General features: G+C 33.8%; 1 protein-coding gene across 1 annotated transcript; it reads right to left on the bottom strand.

Annotated features, from left to right (window-relative positions):
- Positions 1–8603: 8603 nt before the first annotated feature.
- On the bottom strand, positions 8604–19617 carry LOC110797571 (protein DOWNY MILDEW RESISTANCE 6). The gene is made up of 4 exons (XM_022002692.2): positions 19298–19617; positions 18453–18700; positions 9852–10176; positions 8604–9211 (listed from the first exon to the last, which is right to left on the bottom strand). Exons 1-4 carry the CDS (start codon positions 19493–19495, stop codon positions 8963–8965), a joined length of 1020 nt encoding a protein of 339 aa, XP_021858384.1. The 5' UTR covers positions 19496–19617; the 3' UTR covers positions 8604–8962.
- Between the last annotated feature and the right edge of the window lie 803 nt (positions 19618–20420).

Genomic DNA, 20420 nt, shown 5'->3' with positions numbered 1-20420 from the left:
ATACACAGAACTTTACACGAAAAAACTTAGCTGATAAGTTTAACGCGAATCATATAAGCCTGATATCACTTATTGAGCAAGCTGTTTTTTTATTTCGCATCTAATTTCGTGATTTTACCAACTGTTGTTATTGCAGTCAAGAGATAGGTAAAAGTAAGTTTAACACCATGATTGGTCTCATTGATCGGGAGCGAGTTGTCATGAGTTATATGATGATTTTGTTGCAGTTAGGTACGTGAACTTCTAGTGTCCTTTCAAATGCAAGTATTAATTCAAGTATGATACTCTAGTAGTAGTTATATAAAGTTTTCCATGTCTGTGGCTATGTTACTCGTGGCTTATTTTGAGTGTTCTATGTACATATAATTTGGTCAGAGTGTCAGAATGTTGTCCTAATAAACATTAGTACTGCTAATTATATGATTCTTTTTTTCCTAAAAAACTAATGGTTTCCTTGTGAATGAAGTTTAAATCATTGGATGTTGGTCGTGATTTGCCTTGAAAGAAGGGAAGATTTTTTCTTTGATTCATGGCTGATGGATCGTTAGACAATTTGCATACAAAAGGCTCCTTGTTTGTGTAAGTACTCTATTTAACAGTTATGGAAATCTATTTTACAGTCCTGATTCCATGATTTTCCTCCTCTCGTGCTATGTGCATGTATACTTGGTATGAATGAAATACTCGTGGTGGGTTCCTTTGTACCTTAGAAATATGTAGTAGATATGATTGTGAGATAGACAACAAGAAAATAGGAGAAAGACCAGTAGCTACCTAAAATTTTAGAAGAACTTCAAAATATTTGGTTGGAAATGACAAGGAGAAACAAAAAATTATCAGTGTGTCACCCAAGACTTACATACACAGACATGCACATCAAAAGAAATAGAAAGATTCAAGTACACATCCTTTCTCAATTAATGTCCCATATTTCACCCACCATTAAATCCAAGAAACTTAGCTGCTACTAATCTACTTATTCTTATTTTCAAATTCCTAATGCCTGGTTAATGTATACAGAAGGGAAAGTCGGCAACTACTAGTTTGCTTATAGACTTTTATGATTTTATAGACAAAACAAAAAAAATCCAAGAAACTTAGCTGCTACTAAACTTAGTTCTAATCTGGCATTTTTACTAAAATAATAAATCTACATTAAAATCATCGACCCATAACAAAATCATCAAACATACTACCAGATTCAAAATCATCAGATTTCATTTCCCTCATCAGCTTTACCAGCAGCCTGTACACCAGTCCAACCTCCTGATCGAACACTTGATCTAACATACTACTTTCTGATGCAAGACTATCCATAATTGACCTAACTGAATCAAGTTTCAACACACGGATACACTTGACATCTTAATTGCAATAATTTGGATAGATAAGTATTTCGTTTCTCAAGCAACAATACCTAGTTTCTCTTATTTAACTATGGGTGATACTTCTAATACTTAAGGAGCGTTTGGTAGGGGTGTTCAGGAACAATGCATTTCTCGATGAAATTCTAAATTTCACAATCTGCCACTTTATTTATCGCCAAAGGAATCATACCCGACCTAACCGCCATCCGAACCTCACCTTTACTCTCGTATTCTGTGTATGAAACTTCTTTAGTGATCATTTGAAAAAACACATACCAAAGAAAATACATCGCTTGATGTAAAACTATCTTCCTCTAACGCTTCGGGTGCCAAGAACTCTACTGATTCGTAAGTTTCTACATTACTCTCTCCATCCAGAATCGTTACCTGGTTGAAACCCCTAATTTAAAATGATAGAACTTTGAGGACGCACGCAGATCTTTTGATGGGGCTGAACATTGATAAAAATTGTACAAAAATATTAGCGAAAGTATATGTCTCTCACTTATCTCTTTGAGTTTCTACCCCTCATATTTTGTGGAGCTCTCTTGATTAGCCCATCTCTCAACTCATGCACATACAACATATTTATAGTGGTTGTATCCTAGTTTCTAGATTTTTCTACACTTGTTATTTATCTAGATTTTTCTTACTAGATTTTTCTTAGGATAATTCTACACATTTCCTAAGATTATTCTAGATTATAATTTACAATCATATATTTCTAGATTGTTCTACATTGATACTTTTCACTACTAGATTTTTACAAACATATTATCTATATTTTTCTAGATTAATATTTTAACACCTCCTAATCTTGAAAAATCTTGTACTCCAAAATGTTTGATCTTTCAAAATTCTAGTTGATGCATCTGTCACCAACTGTAATACCTCGTATTTTCGAAATAATTATAAATATAATCTAATATATATATAAAGGGGAGTTTTTTGGAGAAATTTTGGAGTGCCACATAGGATAGCCATGTCATTCACCGTAATTTAAAATAAATATTAAATAAAAATAAAAATGAAAAATAACTTTGAGATAGTAAAATAATCCGTTACAAATCTAAGTATAACAAACAAAAAGATAAAATTTTGTAAAATAAACAAAAAGATAAGTTTTGTAAAATAAACAAAAAGATAAAATTTACAAAAGATAATTAAATTTACGGTTTTTTCATGAAATTCCCCTGAGGTTTCACGAAATTCACCAAATACCCCTGCGTGTTTCAAAATACATAATATACCCCTATTTTTTTCGTACTGTTCACCAAATACCCCTATTTTGACTTTCCGTTAGTCCTCCGTTAAGTCCTGTTTATAATTCAACAAATGCACCTATTTATAAACTTTTTGCACAATATACACCTATTTGTAAACTTGTTTGCACCAAATACCCAAACTGCTTTTAAACTGCAGAATTTGATTCTAACGGCTAGTTTGCATTTCTACTTTTTCCTAGCAATATGAAGTAGAGCAATTAATAACAAATTTCCAGCAATAAACATGGATTATATTCCATAAAAAACTGATTAATTTGTAGAGTAGCTTTATATATATATCGGATTTTTCATGAAATACCCCTGAATTTTCACGAAATTCACCAAATGCCCCTCGACTTTCAGAAATTCACCAAATGCCCCTCACCTTTAATATAATACTCAAACTACCCTTACTAATGACGTGCCGTTAAGTCCTCCGTTAACCTACTTTCCAATTCACCAAATGCCCCTATTATAATACTTATATCACCAAATACCCTATTCTAAAACATAATTCACCAATAGCCCATTTCAGCAACAATGAGATTTTTCTCTTCTTTGCTTGGTGTTTCAATAGGGAACTCACCTTTTCTGCTTCGACATCTCGATAACCGTACAACAATACTCAACATCATGTTCACTTTCTTTAACATTAATTATCAAAAAATGATGCTCTATTACAAAATACTATTTATTTCTAAGCTTAGCAGGAATGCCCTAAACAAATTCTGAGCAATAAGAAAAGAAAATTGAATTAACATCGGTATGATATGTTCATTTCGGACCAGCATTTTTCTTCATGAGATGTTCCCTTCTTTGGGTACCTATGATCAAACGCCTTTTATGCATAGCACAAATTCAAAGAGTTTCGACATTTGTTGTCCAATGTCGACTTTTCAGAAGCTGAGCTTCACTGGAGGACTCGTGTAATAGACTGAGTACACGAAATCTCTGCCAACACGCGTACACGATATACATACTACGATACTAGGTTGTTCTTGTTGTCTTCATCAACATATGAAGTATCCTAGTTAGTAGTTACCAACCTGATCACTCTTACGGTGGTTTAGGGGAACAGGGGAAGGAGAAGGAAAGCCTAACCAGGAAATTGAGACAACCCACCCAAACTTATACTCAAAGTTGACTCATCCCCAACTCTAGCACAAGAAACGCAATAAATTACCACACAAAGATCTCTGACACTTACAGTTGCCTCATCCCCAACTCTAGCACAAGAAACGCAGCAGAAAAAAATGGTGTTGAGCTCTGACACTTAAATTACCACACGAATTTGACCGCACCCATATCTCCTTCACCAAATGCATCTCCACCACATCCAAATACTGCGAAAATCTCTCATGCAACACCAAATTCTCATTCATTGCCGAGAATTTATCTTCACGTTTGGAGGCATTAATCGGGGCGAATTCGGGAAAAATCACCGAAGTCGGTGAAGACCACCACCCAAGCCACGACGAAGCGTCGCTAGAGCGAAAAGAGTGAGGATTATTGAGAATTGGTGAGAGATTTTTGCTCGAAAATCGTCTTACTTGAAAGAGATGAATTTGAGCTTGTTCTTGAGATGTATTCTCGCTTGATGGTGAAGATGATGGGAAGATCGTGACTCCATTATCAATCGATTGATTATTTTTCCCTATTCTCAGTGGATTTAGATCGAATTGCAAAAACCCTAGAAATTCGACGACATTGATTGCGTGATATTGGACATGATTGAGATGCGGATCTTTGAAAAGTGAGAGAACAAAATTGGAGATTTTGCACAAGTTCGAAGGAGGGAGAAAATGGAGGAGAGAGAAAATTACTTGTTCACTCTCTCTCTCTCAGTTGAAGGTGCTACAATGGCGATGTAGATCTGGGAAGGAGAGGACTGCAAATAACTAAAAGTAAAATAAGGGCAAAATAGTAAAAGGAAGCTAACGGCGACTTAACGTCCGTTAAGTATAAGGGTATTTTGAGTATTATATTAAAGGTGAGGGGCATTTGGTGAATTTCTGAAAGTCGAGGGGCATTTGGTGAATTTCGTGAAAATTGAGGGGTATTTCATGAAAAATCCGTATATATATATTTGAAGTATATATTGGCAGTTGTTAAACAAGTATAAAGACAAAGAGAAGCCCCAACTCGTACTTCCTTGCAGCAGTTGCAAGGTTATGACCTGTGGTAATCCTTGCTCTAGCTACCTTAGAAATACAGAAATAACTAAGCGAGGGAACTAGATTGTGAATTCAGAGCAATAATTTGATAAGGATTAACATCAGAGCAATAATTTAACCCAGTATTTTGCTTCAGGGTTGTGTTAGTAGTTTTATTACAATGGCAATGTTCTACGTGCTGGGCATTACTGAGATAATTAGGATTCTAAAACAAACAGAAGCAGTAGACTTGTTGAGCAGGTGCCACCCTCCGTGCCCATACTCAACAATCTCCTTAATGATCTCAACCTCGACATCACCGGAGTCACTTCATTCATTGCTGGTGGTGGCACAAAATTCATATAGTCATCTCCCATTTTTTGCACTTTTTTGCTTGTATTGATTCAAGTGAAATAAAAATTATTTACATAAATTAAGATAAACCCAGATTTGGAATTTAACAGAAGAACAAAACCCAGAAAGGAATCCTTAAAATTCAGAAGCGCGCAAAACCCAGATTGAAAATATTGTAAACGTCGGCGGCGATAATTGAGTCGATGATGGAGTCGAATTGTTGTTGCTAGGGTGAATAATTGAAGAAGTTTTAGCTGTTTGGAGTTTGGTAGGGAGAAGGAGTTGGTTCGAGGAGAGAGAATTGAGCAGGCACTGCCGTCTTCTCCTTCCTTCGTTGCCGTCGCGCCGTCTTCTCCTTCCTTCGTTGCCGTCGTGCCGTCTTCTCCTTCCTTCGTTGCCGCCGCGCCGTCTTCTCCTTCCTTCGATGCCGCCGCGCCGTCTTCTCCTTCCTTCCTCGATCTCCTCTCGCCGCCAGCCTTCAACCTTCGTCGGCGGCAATAGTGGATTCTCCGGACTTCCTACCACCTGCACTACCCAATCACCGGAAGAAGAGGCTTGTATTTCTGGGTAATTTGAGGTGAATCAATGGTTATTGATTAATTGGGGGTGAGATTGAAGATGGGTAAGAAACAACAGAGGAGATGAAAGGAGAGAGAAGGAAAGATATTTTTTTTTAAGTTAAAATGTCGAATATTGGTAATAAGGGTATAAACGTAAATTAATACTAACGGATCACTAACGGCCGTTAAATCCAAGGGTATTTGGTGCACTTTAAGTTTAAATAGGGGTATATTATGTATTTTGAAACACGCAGGGGTATTTGGTGAATTTCGTGAAACCTCAGGGACATTTCATGAAAAAACCGTTAAATTTATACGGTTTTTTTGGTTGATGATATATATATATATATAAACCAATGAAGAGACTAATCATCAATTGTCTCCAAATTCCAAAGGCTTTTGTGCCTCTGGTTGAAACACCTCATCAAAATGCATCTTATAACTTTGGCATCTATTGTCCCCCGGCGAACTTTATTCCCCAGCTTTGTTCATCGTTTACAATTTGCTTAGATTGTATATGGTTTATTAATTGTTACTTTTATTTAGTTCGTTCTTGATTTATTAGTTGCATATTCCGTTAATTATATTATTAGTTTTTTTTTTAGTTTTAGATCTTTTAGTTTGGTGTGCATTTGTTATAATTCAGATTTAGCATAGTTTTAGCGTAAGTGTAGTGTCGGGTTTCGGGTTTGTATTCTTCCAGAGGATGGAGCGTCATCGTATATCGTTCGGCTAACCGTCTTATCTTAAAAGTCTATTCACCAAGTTTACTTGAAACTGGGGTTGGGATAGTATGAGGTTGGAGCGTAGTTTCATTGTACTTTTGTTCTACAAGAAGTATTTTATTAGCTCGGAGTAATTGTAATTCACCCATTTGAAAGGAGGGTGTTAAATAGTCCACCTGTATTTTTCTTTCCTTATCAAAAAAAAAAAAAACAAAAAAATACCCACCAGGCTCCCACAACTATGTTTATTTTGGTTTTGTTTGGTTCCTCCTGTATTTTTGTTTTTCTTTTTAACTTTTTTTTTTAATATTTCATGTTTTGTTGAATGAATTTGTTTTGTTCAAAGTAAGTTGAGTTAATATTAGGATCTGATATTTCTAAGTATCCAGAAGAATGCAACCAATTAACTATGCTTTCTTCCTTAACAAGTTTAAAATGTTAGTATTAAGTATTTTGTCCATCCCTTATTAATTAATTATGTACATGATTAAGTATGTACATGATAGTTCTTCATATAAGTGTAAGAAATTGTCGATCATACTCTAGGTTTACTACGTAGTATTTAGTATGTGTAAACCTTTTAATTATTAAACACATTTTAGTGTTGTTTGGCTTAACTTATATGAGTAGTCTTTTAAATTTCACGGGTTTCAACCTTGAGAATTCAACTCAACAAAAATATTCTATTCTTTTTTAATGGAATCCTACAATATTATTAAATGTTACTTATGTACAACAATTTTTTAGGTTTGATTAATTTTATATTTATCTTTTGGCATCAAAATTTAGTATCATCCAATTTATTATATTTCGTATGAATTATAGATAATACTTTGTTTGATAAAAATCTGGATATCACATTTAGTAATTCAGATTTTTTTTAATAAAACCCATGCATCGCACGGGCATCAAAACTAGTTTATTATATTTATAAACTATTTTGGGATTTTGTGAATTTAAAACGCATTTAACTAAAGTTATTTAAATGTATTTAAAATTAAAAGTATTTATTATTTTAATTAATTATAAGATGAATTTATTTTCTAAGTTGGGAATTTATTTGAGTTTTGAAATTAAAACAATTCGAAGAATTTAAGAACATATTAAATCTCAACTCAAACCCGCATTTTCGCTTGTGCCGCTAAAGGTGTTAGCGACCTAAGTGCATCCTTCTCCTTGGTGCAAATGTGCAATGATCAATACACTTTTATTGTTCGCAATTTCCCATCGATTAGGCTTTAAAATGTTGTTTTGTAGACACTTTGTAAGTTTGTCTACCAAAAATAAAAAAAGGTCATATTGTAGGTTTGTGCAATATTCTACAATTAGTTTTTAGATAAAGAAAGGGTGCTATATTGTTCGGCCCATACACTAAGCCCACAAGATGAGTCCAACTACTTCAAACAAACGAAAAGACCCATAATATTGTTTGTTAGATTGTTGGCCCAAGTTTGTTATTGTTAGCATCATTTATATCTTCATGGTCTTTTGGTTCCCAACTTAGCTGACTTCCCCCACCCCCCAACCAAATGTTCTTTTATATGCAGTCATTAAAGCTACATATAACCAATTGACTGTTGGTTCAGTGGTGATTGAGGCTGAACTTGGTAGGGAGGACCTGTGTTCGATCCCCCGCAACAACAATTGGGAGGGGAATGGAACCTATCCACTCAGAAGTCGCCCCGAATCCGGATTAGCCCTAAGGGTGAACCGGATGGTACACCAAAAAAAAATTAAAGCTACATATAAGAATCTAAAACTCGAAATATTAAGTTATACAAAACATATTTATAAATAAAACTAAAGTTTATCGAAATGAGCATGATTATGTTGGGCTTGGTGTATCAACGCAACGGTGTATAGTACACAGATTAAGGAGGAAGAACGAAAGTTCCACACTGAAACTCATCGGCAACCATAGGAGTAATTCCTCAACCTTTTAGGTTGATATTTCCGCTCCTCTTTTTTCATAACATTGGGTTTCAACACAAGGCCGGATAAACCCAACATCTTAACTGCAATAATAATTTGGATAGACAAGTATTTGTTTTCTCAAGTAACAATACCTAGTTACTCTAATTTAATTATGGATGATTCTTCCAATACTCAAATAGTCAAATGCATGTCCATGTAAAAATGTGGAATCAAGGCCTTAAAAAAAAAAGGTAGATCGAATAAGTGAATAACTAACACAAATTTTATTCAAAGGTAGACTATTTATCTACAAGCGTCATACACATACTATTACAATTTTCATCACTTAAACATTACAAAGCGATAGTAGTTTACTAACAACAAGATACATGACGAAACCACACTCTCAAATAGGCCCCTGCTAACCTGGGCCAGGTTGACCCGTACGAGGTTCCAGCCTGGTAAGGCCTTCTTCTTACCTACCGGGAAAAAAAAAAAAACAAAACAAAAAAAAAAAAAAAAAAACTGGATAATACATGTAATATACTCCACCAAACAGTGGAATATACTTATTGCTGCCTACAAAAGTACAAACTGGTTTTTAAAAACATGATTATATATTAGCTAGGTTTGGTTTTTAAAAAGCTCCAAGCAGTGCTCTTGGTCCAAGTTCCTACTCCAGAAAGTCTTGTAGTACTCAGGATACGTATAGTCTCTATATACAGCCGGTGATCCGTTGGCGGTCAGAGGTGTTGGCGCGCTTATCAACGCATCATTGGCGGGGCAGAGGAATGAAGCTACTGATAATCTTGGCTTATCTGTGTTCACAACTGCTCTGTGCCATACACTCTTGTATATACCGTTACTTAATGCCTGAAAGTAACCCCTTGCTAGTTAATCAAACTATATACTAATGTTACAGGGAATAAAACATCTATGAATAGATAATTTAATCATGATGTACACGGAAATTGATCCTATGTTGTAGACACGTCCTTAAAATTTTGCCAACTAAACTGGTTAACAGTCTCATAAATTGTTCTTAATGCTTATTTGATCATACCAAACCAGAGCAAAAAAGCAAAAAACACTAACATAACATTCAGACCATACCAGAAATTAGAAAAATCAGATCATATCAGGTAAAGATGGTCGTGGGTCGAACCAACCCAAAGCCCGACCCAGCTCGAGCATAAATAAAAAAGCACGGCCCGACACGGGAACGAAGTCGTGGGCCAGACCTAGGCCTTAATTTTTTGGAAAAAGCACGACAAGCGCGCTAAATTTGGTTAAATTAGCCCGGCCCGGCCCGAAGCCAGTGGGCATGGGCCATTTTTTGAACTTTTCGGCCTGGTCTGGCCCGGCACAATGCAATGTGGACCTAGCATTGGTCCGGCCCACGATCATCTTTAAAATCAGGTGAAGAGAACCAGACATTAATTAGTCAGGTTGGTAATTTAAACTTTGTTACATGCACAAAAGTGAAGAAATAATAATGGTATGTCTAGATTACCTGCAATTGATCACCAATGTTAATGACAAAAGCATCAGGTTGAGGTTTGACAGCAAGCCATTTACCATCCTTAAAAATTTGAAGGCCAGATACTTGCAAGTCTTGGAGAAGGATGGTAAGGGCATTAGGGTCAGTATGACCCGGCAACCCGTATGTCATCTCTGGCTCCGGGCACTCAGGGTAATAATTAAGAGCCATGTGTTGTCCTTGATCTCCTAGGACATTCTTTATGTAATCTTTCTCCAACCCTAAACTCTCTGATATTAGTTCTTGGACTCTGAAACCAAGTTCCCTAACTTCTTTTATGTACTTGCTCACTATTTCCCTGTCAAAAAAAAATCACCAAAGAATTTCCAAGTTAGAATACTTACATTAGTTACATTACATATGCGTAGCAGATAGTACTTTCAGCTGTGACATATGGGCGTATATAATATAAATCGTTGTTTTTCTTTTAATACATGCTACAAGTAATATATGTGTAACTATTAATTCGAAACTGAATGAAGTCTATATAACTCACTAACTGTATGGCCACAAGGACAAAGGATACAAATTGAGCCGCTTCTATACCAGTATTAAACGTTTGTCAGGGTCAGTGGCGGTTCTTAGTTATGGTCTGAGTGGACCCCCGGGCGAAAAGTTCTGTAATGTATTTTTAGTCACGTACCCCTAAAAGTTGAATATAATTGTAAAAATTCATACTATATTGCGTAACTTTTCTACTGGCCCCCTCGTAAAACTGTTTAAGATCCGCCACTAGTCAAAGCTGTCACCAACTCACCAGTCACTACCACTCCGGCCACTAGGCATTCATACTCATATTACATTGCGGGAACTCCATAAATATTGGTGACCATCAATCCAACTATTGGGCCTGTACTTCTTAATGTCTTACTCCATCACATTATTAAGTGAACCCTTCTAATGGGTATGTGGGCTGTTGTATATCTCTTTCTCTCATTGGTTGGTTCATTAATTGGATGTGTTCTCCCATCCACTCTGCTCAAGAGTGGATGGGAGTGCGTTACAGACACAACCAATGAGACATTAGAGTAAGATTTATCGAAACCTACTAATTTACCCTTGAAGCATTCACCCACTTCACCCTATTTCGAAAAACCTAGTACCAATTTAAGAATCTAAGTAGATTTTCTCGAAACAACCTAGAGGAAAGATATATGTGTGACTATTAATTTCAAACTGAATGAAGTATAAAAGTACATGTACGGTTCCTTTAAGAAGTCGAATGTGTACAAAGGTACATTACCACTTTGGAAAACCTACTAACTTAAGCATCAGAGTAGGTTTCCTCGAAACAACCTAGAGCGAGGACAGGTGATAACGTGTCTTACGGCCATGAAGCAGTTCCCTACGGTCCATACCATATTACCATGGAACATTAATGTATTGTAACCGGCCTAGCTACTACGTACGTGCTATTACATCAATATTGAAATGTCTTTGTCTGTGTTTGGCAGATTGTAACTCAAATTCAACAACTCAATGTGTATTCGTCTATTCGAGTAGTAGAGCCGTAGAAGTAGCTTCCACACAATGACACAACCATATAATTAATTAACTAGTGTACCAATTGAGGTTGGCATGAGTGGTTAAGGGCCTCTTGCTCCTTAACCAAGGTCTCGGGTTCGAGCCTTGGGAATGGAAAAAGTCTCAACTGTGAGGGATGTTGCCCATCGAGGTACCCATGCAAACTCCCACGGGAGATTACCTAGCCAAAGGCGGTGGGAACTCCTCGTAGTAGAACCAAAAAAAATAATTAACTAGTGTGTTGTCCGAGCTATGCCTCGGGATGCTACTTTGAATAATATATGTATGTTCGACTTTTTTTATATAAAAAAACTTGCGTAAAAGAAAATTGTTTTTATGTGTCGTAAATGGAAAATATATATTCAAAAACCACAAAATTCTTTAACAAAATTTAAAGTGTCTTATATAATTATTGCATCGTGATAAGAGTAGTAAAATTAATTATAAACGTCTTTTAATATATACGTATAGATGGAGTATTAATTAACACTTTTGACAATAATAGCAACAATAGAATGACCAGGTCTCATCCATCAACTTCATGAAGTTAATGGCACTTTGTGAGAATAGTAGTAGACAGACTCTTCTCACCTTCTAGACTACTACCTTACTAGAAGTGGGACAAAGGTGTGGGACGTGAAGACCTAGTTTCTATATGTACGAAGGAACTTTTACTCGTGGTCCATAGAAATAACTATTATGAATAGACGAATAGTGACTTAAATGGTCCTCTGGCTACTACGTGTAGATTTGAGATGGCACGTGTCATCTTTTACAATGAGCTAAGATTGTTACTAATTTGATGTTGGAAAGGAATTATTTTGTTACGATCGCATAAAACATTAGCTTTGAACCGTGTAATAATCTATACTAATAATTTAAAACGGAATGTTTTGCTTGTCACATGTCATCTTCTTACTTTTATATATTTTTCCATTTCTTTAATTGTTTTACTCATAAAATCTTAATTCTACCTTTTTAAAAAAAAAAATCATCCACTACTCCATGTACGTTTTATTAATTCATATTACATTCATACCATCTTTAATTCTTAATTCAACAATGGTGGAATAATTGATTACTTCGTTGCCCTTAAACTTTTATATCAATGTTCATCATTATATAGATTTGGTAAAAAAAAAATAACGCGTGCATCGTATGGTTAAAAAAATACTTTATTCAATACGTAAACTTACCTTCCTTAGTTCCTTCGTGCGTTGTCCCTCTCTATCTCACTATAACCATTTCCTTTTTCTATTTTTTCTATTTCTTATCTTAAAACCTAAGTTCTCAATCGAAAAATAAGTTGAAAGCGATAAATAAGCTGAAATTGGTAGTAGAAATTATATTGAAAACTTTTTAAATTTAAAAAAAAAACTAAGGAAATTTTAATTATGGCATAGATTCATGCATAAATTGGACATGATTAAGTAATGATTATTAAATGATAAGTGGGCCAATGATTAGGGGATGAAGATGTATTGACGTATCGATGTAGTATGATGCATGTGGACCATGTGGTTAATAGGCCGACAAATTTTGTCTAATTGCTATGGGCCATATGAGAAAAATAAATACGAAGACTTGACCCGAAACAATGTATAACCGCGTTGTATACATAAACCGCGTTATATGGGCCATGTATTTTAACGTGCAAACATATGGTTTAAAACCCGAAGGGGATCAAGAGCTCTTACAAACCGCTATCATATTCAGGGAGATAACAAGAAAACCTACCCTTCAAATCTCATACTTTTTTTTTGTGATTTATACTTTAGAAAAAACATAGTCGTGTGGAGACTTATTAAATTTATCTTAATAAATATTTTTTAATATTACTTTGCTTTTTACAATTTTTCTTATCCATAATATAAATATATTAAAGTTTAAAATCATGCATTGACAAACGTGCCTAAATAATTGTGTCATTTAAAAAAGAATAGGGAAAATATTAGATATTGAATTAATCACATAATACAAAAAGACTCATTTATAAGTTTTGAAATACTGACAAAAAATATGTTATCGAAAGAAATGGAAGAAAGTTCTACTTTGATTTTCACTCTTATCCGTATTGCACTACAGCTCCATCCGTCCCTAAAAATTATTCTATTGAATATTTTAGTCAAACTTTATAAATTGGATTCTCATTTGTTCATAAGTAGTAATAATATTGTCATGTGAAAGCTTGTTACATTAGTTTCAATACTGCGTATATATATTTTTAGAATATCAACATTTTATAATTTTTATGCTTGTAGATTTAGAAATATTTTCAAGCAAAAAAAATATAGAAATATTTACATTTTAAAATGTGCCTTAGAGCATCTACAATGGTAAGCTAATTTCTAAATTAGCTTGTCATGTCACATAATATTTCAAGCTATTTTCCTTTCTAGCTAGTTAGTACCCTAGTGGTTAGTTACTAGCTTGATATTTAATGTAGTCATATTTGTCAATTAAAATTTTAATTTAATATAATTTAATATTATTTCATTGGTAAAGTTTTTTCAAGCAAATTAGCTTAAATAAGCTAATTTGCTTGGTCAAGCTAATTTATTATTTCAACTCCAATGGTAAAGCTAGTAGCTTGAAATTTCTAAAAATTACAAGCAAGTCCCTAGCTACAACCATTGGAGATGTTCTTAGAGGCTGTAACAAAAGACAAATGGAGCAATCTTCTAAAGTCGGAATGAGTTCCAAGACTTTGACATCCATCTATAAAATCGACCATTCATTACTTTTAGAAAATGAGAAGGGTTCCAACTCGGGATAAATCATAAATGGATCACAAAAATTTGAAATCCATATATCCCTTATCTATTGATTCTTGGGTGTAAAAATCAACATGCAAATCTTATCGGATAAGGACATTCCTATGTTGAATCTTTCAACTATTAGCAGTTGGGATTGGATTTGAGTCTTATCGGGTTCTTGTTAACCCCATAGTCCATCCCATACGGCCATACCATTACGGCATTACCCCATCTTCCCAAATTACAATCCTACCATTAAAGTCCAAAGCTAATGCAAAAACGACTTTTTTCACAACATTCTAGATTTTACGGTGGCTTGATTTGACAATTCTAATTCAATTCCCTACCATGCATTCTAGAAGTTGCTGTAATTTTTTGAAAAACATACCACAATTTTGTTTTTCTAAACTTAAATATACACCCCACTTTGTTACGGAGTACCATTTTTCAACATATCATCAAAAGCAATTGCATGTTGTGTTGTAGGATCTCAATTGTATTCACTCCGTTTTGAAATAATGGGACATTTTACGTTTTATATTTATCGTAGATGTTAATATCTCTAATTTTGTATTCTTAAAATTACAAAAAGTTAACAGTAGTGTCCCGATTATTTTAAAACGAGGAGTGGTAGCTTAGGACCTAGGAATCCGATCTACCGTGCATTAAGCTAATTAAAGCCTGAGTTTATGACATGTAGACCTCTAGTGAAAGCCATACCTTTCTATAAAAAGGTAGTTTACTAGTGTGTGAATATTGTAAAACCTCGAAAGTAAATTGTCAAAAGAGAGTCTAAATTATCCCCTTATTCCGATGTACACTTCAAAATTAGCTCGGAAGGTTAATTGATTGAGCATTGTATGTTACTCTGGAATAGTGAATACCAATATCAAGTCAAGTTGTGTTACTACGTATTTATACACTTTTTTTTTTGATAAGTATGTATTTATACACTCTGATTGGTAACACTAACTGAAACGGAGATTAAAGTCAACAAGTTTGTTGAAATTGGTCTGCCGCTAAAACTAATAAAGTACTTTGTATCTACTCCGTAGTTTTTTTTTTTTTTGAGGGAAAAGTTAAGCAGGCATTTTATAACGAATCAAGGTCCACCAAAGTAATAATACTTTTGGGAGAACGAGTTCGTACATATAAGTTTCGTACTACCATGAGTATCCCTCCTTGCCACAAGGTGGACTACCGTATTACCTGTTTTTTTCCCATGAGACATAATAAGTTGAACCTTATTAACTGCTCTTTTCACAGTATATTCTCTTCTCACCTACCGTACTTTGTATCTTTTTTTTTTTTTTTTGATAAGTTGCTGCATGTATTTTATTATGAGGTGAAACAATACATGCCAAATTATGGCTTACATCCTGCTAAGCTATAAGTAAGAAAGATAGCAGTTTACTAAAGCCACGCTACAAAGTCATCCATTCTGAGTAAGCCTTGCTTGGCCATAGAATCAGCCACGACATTTGACTCTCGTCCTTTGTATACTACTTTGTATCTTATTTAAATAGTTGTTTAGTAGAATTAGTTATTTAAGGAGTTAGAATTAAATAATTACTCCGTACTTAAAATAATGAGTTAAAGATATATTACTTAAAAATTTAAGTAGCTTAAATAGAGATCGGTTAAGTTTAAGATGCTTGTCAGACATATTAATTATTTAAGGTAATTTAAAATAAAGTATGTATTTTATCATTTAAGATATCTGAAATGTGTTGTCAAACAGAGTCTAAATTTTTGACCGTCACTGAGTAATTTATAGAAGTGGTATAAAGTACTCCCTCCGTCTCTTTTTGTTTTTTACGTTTGGTATTTTTTCACGCGTTTTAATGAATAATTAATTTGCATTGAAATCCCTCAATTTCTTTATTTAAACGAGATAAATTACGTTTATTTATAATGTTTTCACTTTTATCAAAATTCTGATATTGGGAAATGAGAAAAATTTAATGTCCCAATGGAAAAGTGTGAGAGATTAAATAACCCAATGAATTTGATTGGTTAAAATAATGATTGGACACAAATTTTGATAGAATACTAAGTTATTTAAATGATAATATAAAAGGAAATGTAAAGAATATTTTGAAATACCCAAAAAGGAAAACGTAAAAAACAAAAAGAGACGGAGGAAGTAGTTAAGTAGGTAGATAGAAACACAGGTACAGATGGTACAATTGGCGTAACTCTTACGTACAAACGGTACAATAGTTAAGCCAATTTTTAAAAAATTACGGAGTACACAGAAAAGCCTACTCCCTCCGTCCCGGAATACTCGACCCGGTTTGACCGGCACAGAGTTTAAGGGACTTGAATTGACTTTTTTAATTTAATAGGTAGTAGTTGATAGTGGGGTATTATTTTAATGTAGTTAGTGGGAAATGTGTAAAGGGGTGGGGTTGGGGAGAGTAGGGGTTGAATTTTTAATTATTTTTTGTATGGAGTAGGGGGTAGGTGGGTTAATAGGGGTGGAGTGAGAAATAATATAATATTGTTAGAATATTTCCATTTTTAGAAACAGGTCAAGTATTAAGGGACGGCCCGATAAGGAAAACAGGTCAAGTATTCCGGGACGGAGGGAGTATTACGGAGTACTTCTAAAGATTACGTCAGCTATATGACGTCATGGGGTGGCAATTTGCTTACGTTTATACGTGATGTCAGCGTAATCAATCGGCGAGATTCGTATCGAAAATTGTGATCATCAATGAATGAGACTCAACGGCCAGAAATGGCAGAGATTTAAGTACAGATTCCAAGAAGGTGGGTCCCATGAGGTGAGGGGGGCAAGACATGTGTAATATCAACCAAATTTTGAGACATACGAGTACGGAGTACTATTGCATGCAACCTAAAAAAGTTGAACAATTCAATTCAATTTTATTTTCATCCCATCAATTACTCCGTCTTTGAAGTAGGGTATCATATGAAGATTTTTATGTATTATATACGGTATACGATGTATTGTACAATACTCCATATTTAAGCATGCCTTTTACACGTGGATGTTGATGTGTGCTAATTTTATTAAGGTTGACCTGAACTGGGGATATATACAGACCAATAAAAAGTACATTATTCAAATATAGTCTGACTCACTTGATAAAAACTTCTCTATCATAAACCTTAAAGTTTAAAGTTTGAATTTTCTCAGGACAGTTGATTGAGACATAAATTCCCTTTACTGTTAAGAGGTGTATAACTAGAAAACAGATTTGAATATATAAAATATAGATAAAGGAGAAATGGATTACAACATGACAATAAAAACTGAAAGGACTAAATTATGAAGTAAATAAGAATTATTTTATTATTCTGTAGTCTGTACTTTTCTTAATTATTCCGTACTTGTAAAATGACTATTGTAAAATGTAAAAGTAAATATAAATGACACCTTATGAATCATATAATTTTGAATTTCCTATATGTTAGGAACTAATTAAAATAGTATAAGTAGCTAGGGCCAAACCTATGAACCTAAGGTTAATTAGTAGAAAAACATTTGCTAGCCTAAGTTTAAGGTTAATTTGAGCAGGATTAAGGGCCCCGATAATAATAATGGATACAATTAGAATAGTCAATCCACTATGCTGAAGTCATCGTCATTACAGCGTTTTTGTCTTTAAATAACCAACTTGGTAAATATTTTTATTATTATTATTATTATCCTATATTCATTTGCATTTTATTAAAATAAATAAAAAAAATAAAATGTTAACGTAATACTTGCTCACTAGCATGACGACTGACCTCGATAGGATCGATCTCTTTCTTTTTCTTTTTCCTTTTCTTTTTTCACATTTTATTGTATAAAAAACACATATGAAATGCGTGGCAAGGACATCTAGCTCAATGACATCCACTCAAAGACAAAACTAGCCATGTGTGGCAAGTCGGTTTAAAAAATGTGTACCCCTTAAGTATTTGTCAATAAATTTGATACGTACATATCATGAGACGTGATACACAAATTAACTGATTTAGAGTAGAATACATGTTTAGTCTACTTCATTATCCTTACACAAATACACACCCCTTTGATAACCAAACAAAATGTTCTGTTTGGATATAGGGTTTGGAGTTAAAGGACTGAGACCTTAAGTATTATTATTGTCAATTAGTTTAGTCAGTAGATATTATGAGACGTGAATACATACACTAAGTGACACGTATATAATATAATATACTTATATGATTTAATTCGAATCCTGTTTGCATCATTATCCATATATAAATTAAGAGATAAATTAAGAGAATTAATAGATAAATTAAGAGATCTTACTTGAAGGAAGGGGGGTTAGAAGGCCATTCGGGGACATATTGCTCAAGAGGCCAACAATGGAGCCTAAGATAATCTCTCCAATTATGAACTTCCTCTTTGTTAACGTTAAAACTTGTAGACAATCTTAGTGTTTTAGTTGGATCGTCACTATATAATTTCATTTTTTCCTCAACCGACATATCGAAGAACTCTCGAGCTACCTTTTGCATCTTCTCCGCTAATTCCTTTGACACCCCATGATTAATCACCTACAAATTTTTAAAAAATATATATATATATAAAAAACAAAAAAAAAAAAACAAAAATGGATAGAAATCAGCATAAGACTACCAGGGCCGTCTCCGGTAATTTGGAGGCCCTGTGCTAAAATACAGATATTGGGTCCATATAATTTTTTACGGGCAATTATTTAATGTAAAACATATAATTATTATATTAATATTTTTTTATTTATAAAAAATATAAAGTCAAATTAATAATATGGTTTAACGTTTTGTGTGTGATGGTTTGAGAAAATTGATGTAAAGGTTTAATGGACATGAAAAAAGCAAATAAAAAAAGGGGCCATGATAAGAATCGAACCTTAGTCTTGGCTACCACACTTATAATTCTTTACCAACTAGGACAAAGATTACTTAATGCATAACAAAGCAGCTGTTAAATATATAATATTTGTTCTTGGGGGGTTTAACCAATATAATTTCTTTTTGGGGTCCCAAAATTTTGTGGCCTGGTGCTGGAGGTCCGCCTGGACCTCCCTTTAGCCGGCCCTGAAGACTACCACCTACGACACATGCAGACGTCGTAGTAAAACTGTGGAAGGGTTCAGATGTGTGCAATCTTACCTGGAAAAACCCGTAATTTTTACAAGCATTGAAGACTTGGTGGATTGTTTGAGTACGGTCTTTGGCACCCAAGTCAATAACAGGGACATTCTCGCAATCGGAGACTTGAGATAAGTTGGGCCTCTCATTTTCGGGTCGGATGTAGCTTTCGGGGAGGGTTTTGTAAGGAATTCCGGTGGATAATATCTTGTTTGCCATGTTTTATGTACAAAGCTTAATTCATAAAGGTAAAATTGTAAGGAGAAAAGTGAAAGGAGGAAAAGTGAAGTGTGGGGCCTCAAAAGCAATTTCGAGGAAGAAAGCATATGTTGGGTTTGCTAGTAAACTAGGATGCTTTTATAAGTAAGTTTTTTTATTATTTTGTTTTCATTTATTTTTTTATTTAAATAATAGATAGAATCTCTTAAGATATTTAATAATATATAATATCCTGAGAGATTCTATATTTAATAATATATAATATTCTGAGAGATTTTATATCTCTCAATAAGTTTAAGCAAAGAATTACGGAGTACTCCGCTATACTCTCTTCGTATTTTAAAAAGAGATACACTTTGACCGGCACATAGTTTTAAAGAGTGATTTTAATTTATTAAAATAAGAGAAAAGTGAAGGTAGTGGGTGGATTATTTGTTATAGTAAAATGATGATGTGAATAAGTGTGAGAACCACAAAAAAAATAAAAAAAATATTAATATATTGGAATAGGGAACCAAAAAATGTCAAAAAAGGAAAGTATATTTCTTTTTAAAATACGGTCGTTTAAGGAAATTGTATCTCTTTTTAAAATACGGAAGGAGTAGTAAGTAGTAACACAACCATACATGTTGTAGTAATTGTCAAATTAATTTGTCATGACTTTAAAGTTGATTGACTTTTCAACTACTCCATTATCTGTATTTCAATGACAAGCTAATTCACAAAAGTGGCTTGATATTTAAATGAATCCACTTTTACAATTAACCAATTAATTTTAATTAATACTCCGTACTTAAATTTCTATTGGATAATTTTTTACCAAACTAATTTTTTAAAATCACTCTAATGATTAATAGATTGATATTTTTGCAAATTAAAAGAAAGTCCCCACCTATAAGCATTAGAGTTGTTCTTTTACTCTAAT

Source organism: Spinacia oleracea, chromosome 3 (genome assembly GCF_020520425.1).
Source record: "Spinacia oleracea cultivar Varoflay chromosome 3, BTI_SOV_V1, whole genome shotgun sequence".
Taxonomy (NCBI): Eukaryota; Viridiplantae; Streptophyta; class Magnoliopsida; order Caryophyllales; family Amaranthaceae; genus Spinacia; species Spinacia oleracea.
Note: the sequence above shows the minus strand (reverse complement) of the source record. Positions and strands in the feature narration are given on the sequence as shown.

Coding starts and splice junctions, on each gene's coding strand:
- LOC110797571 (XM_022002692.2), bottom strand. CDS start 19,495: ATGGCAAACAAGATATTATCCACCGGAATTCCTTACAAAACCCTCCCC. Junction 18,701..19,297: donor AAAATTACGGGTTTTTCCAG/GTAAGATTGCAC, acceptor AAAAATTTGTAG/GTGATTAATCATGGGGTGTC. Junction 9,212..9,851: donor ACATTGGTGATCAATTGCAG/GTAATCTAGACA, acceptor GGTTACTTTCAG/GCATTAAGTAACGGTATATA.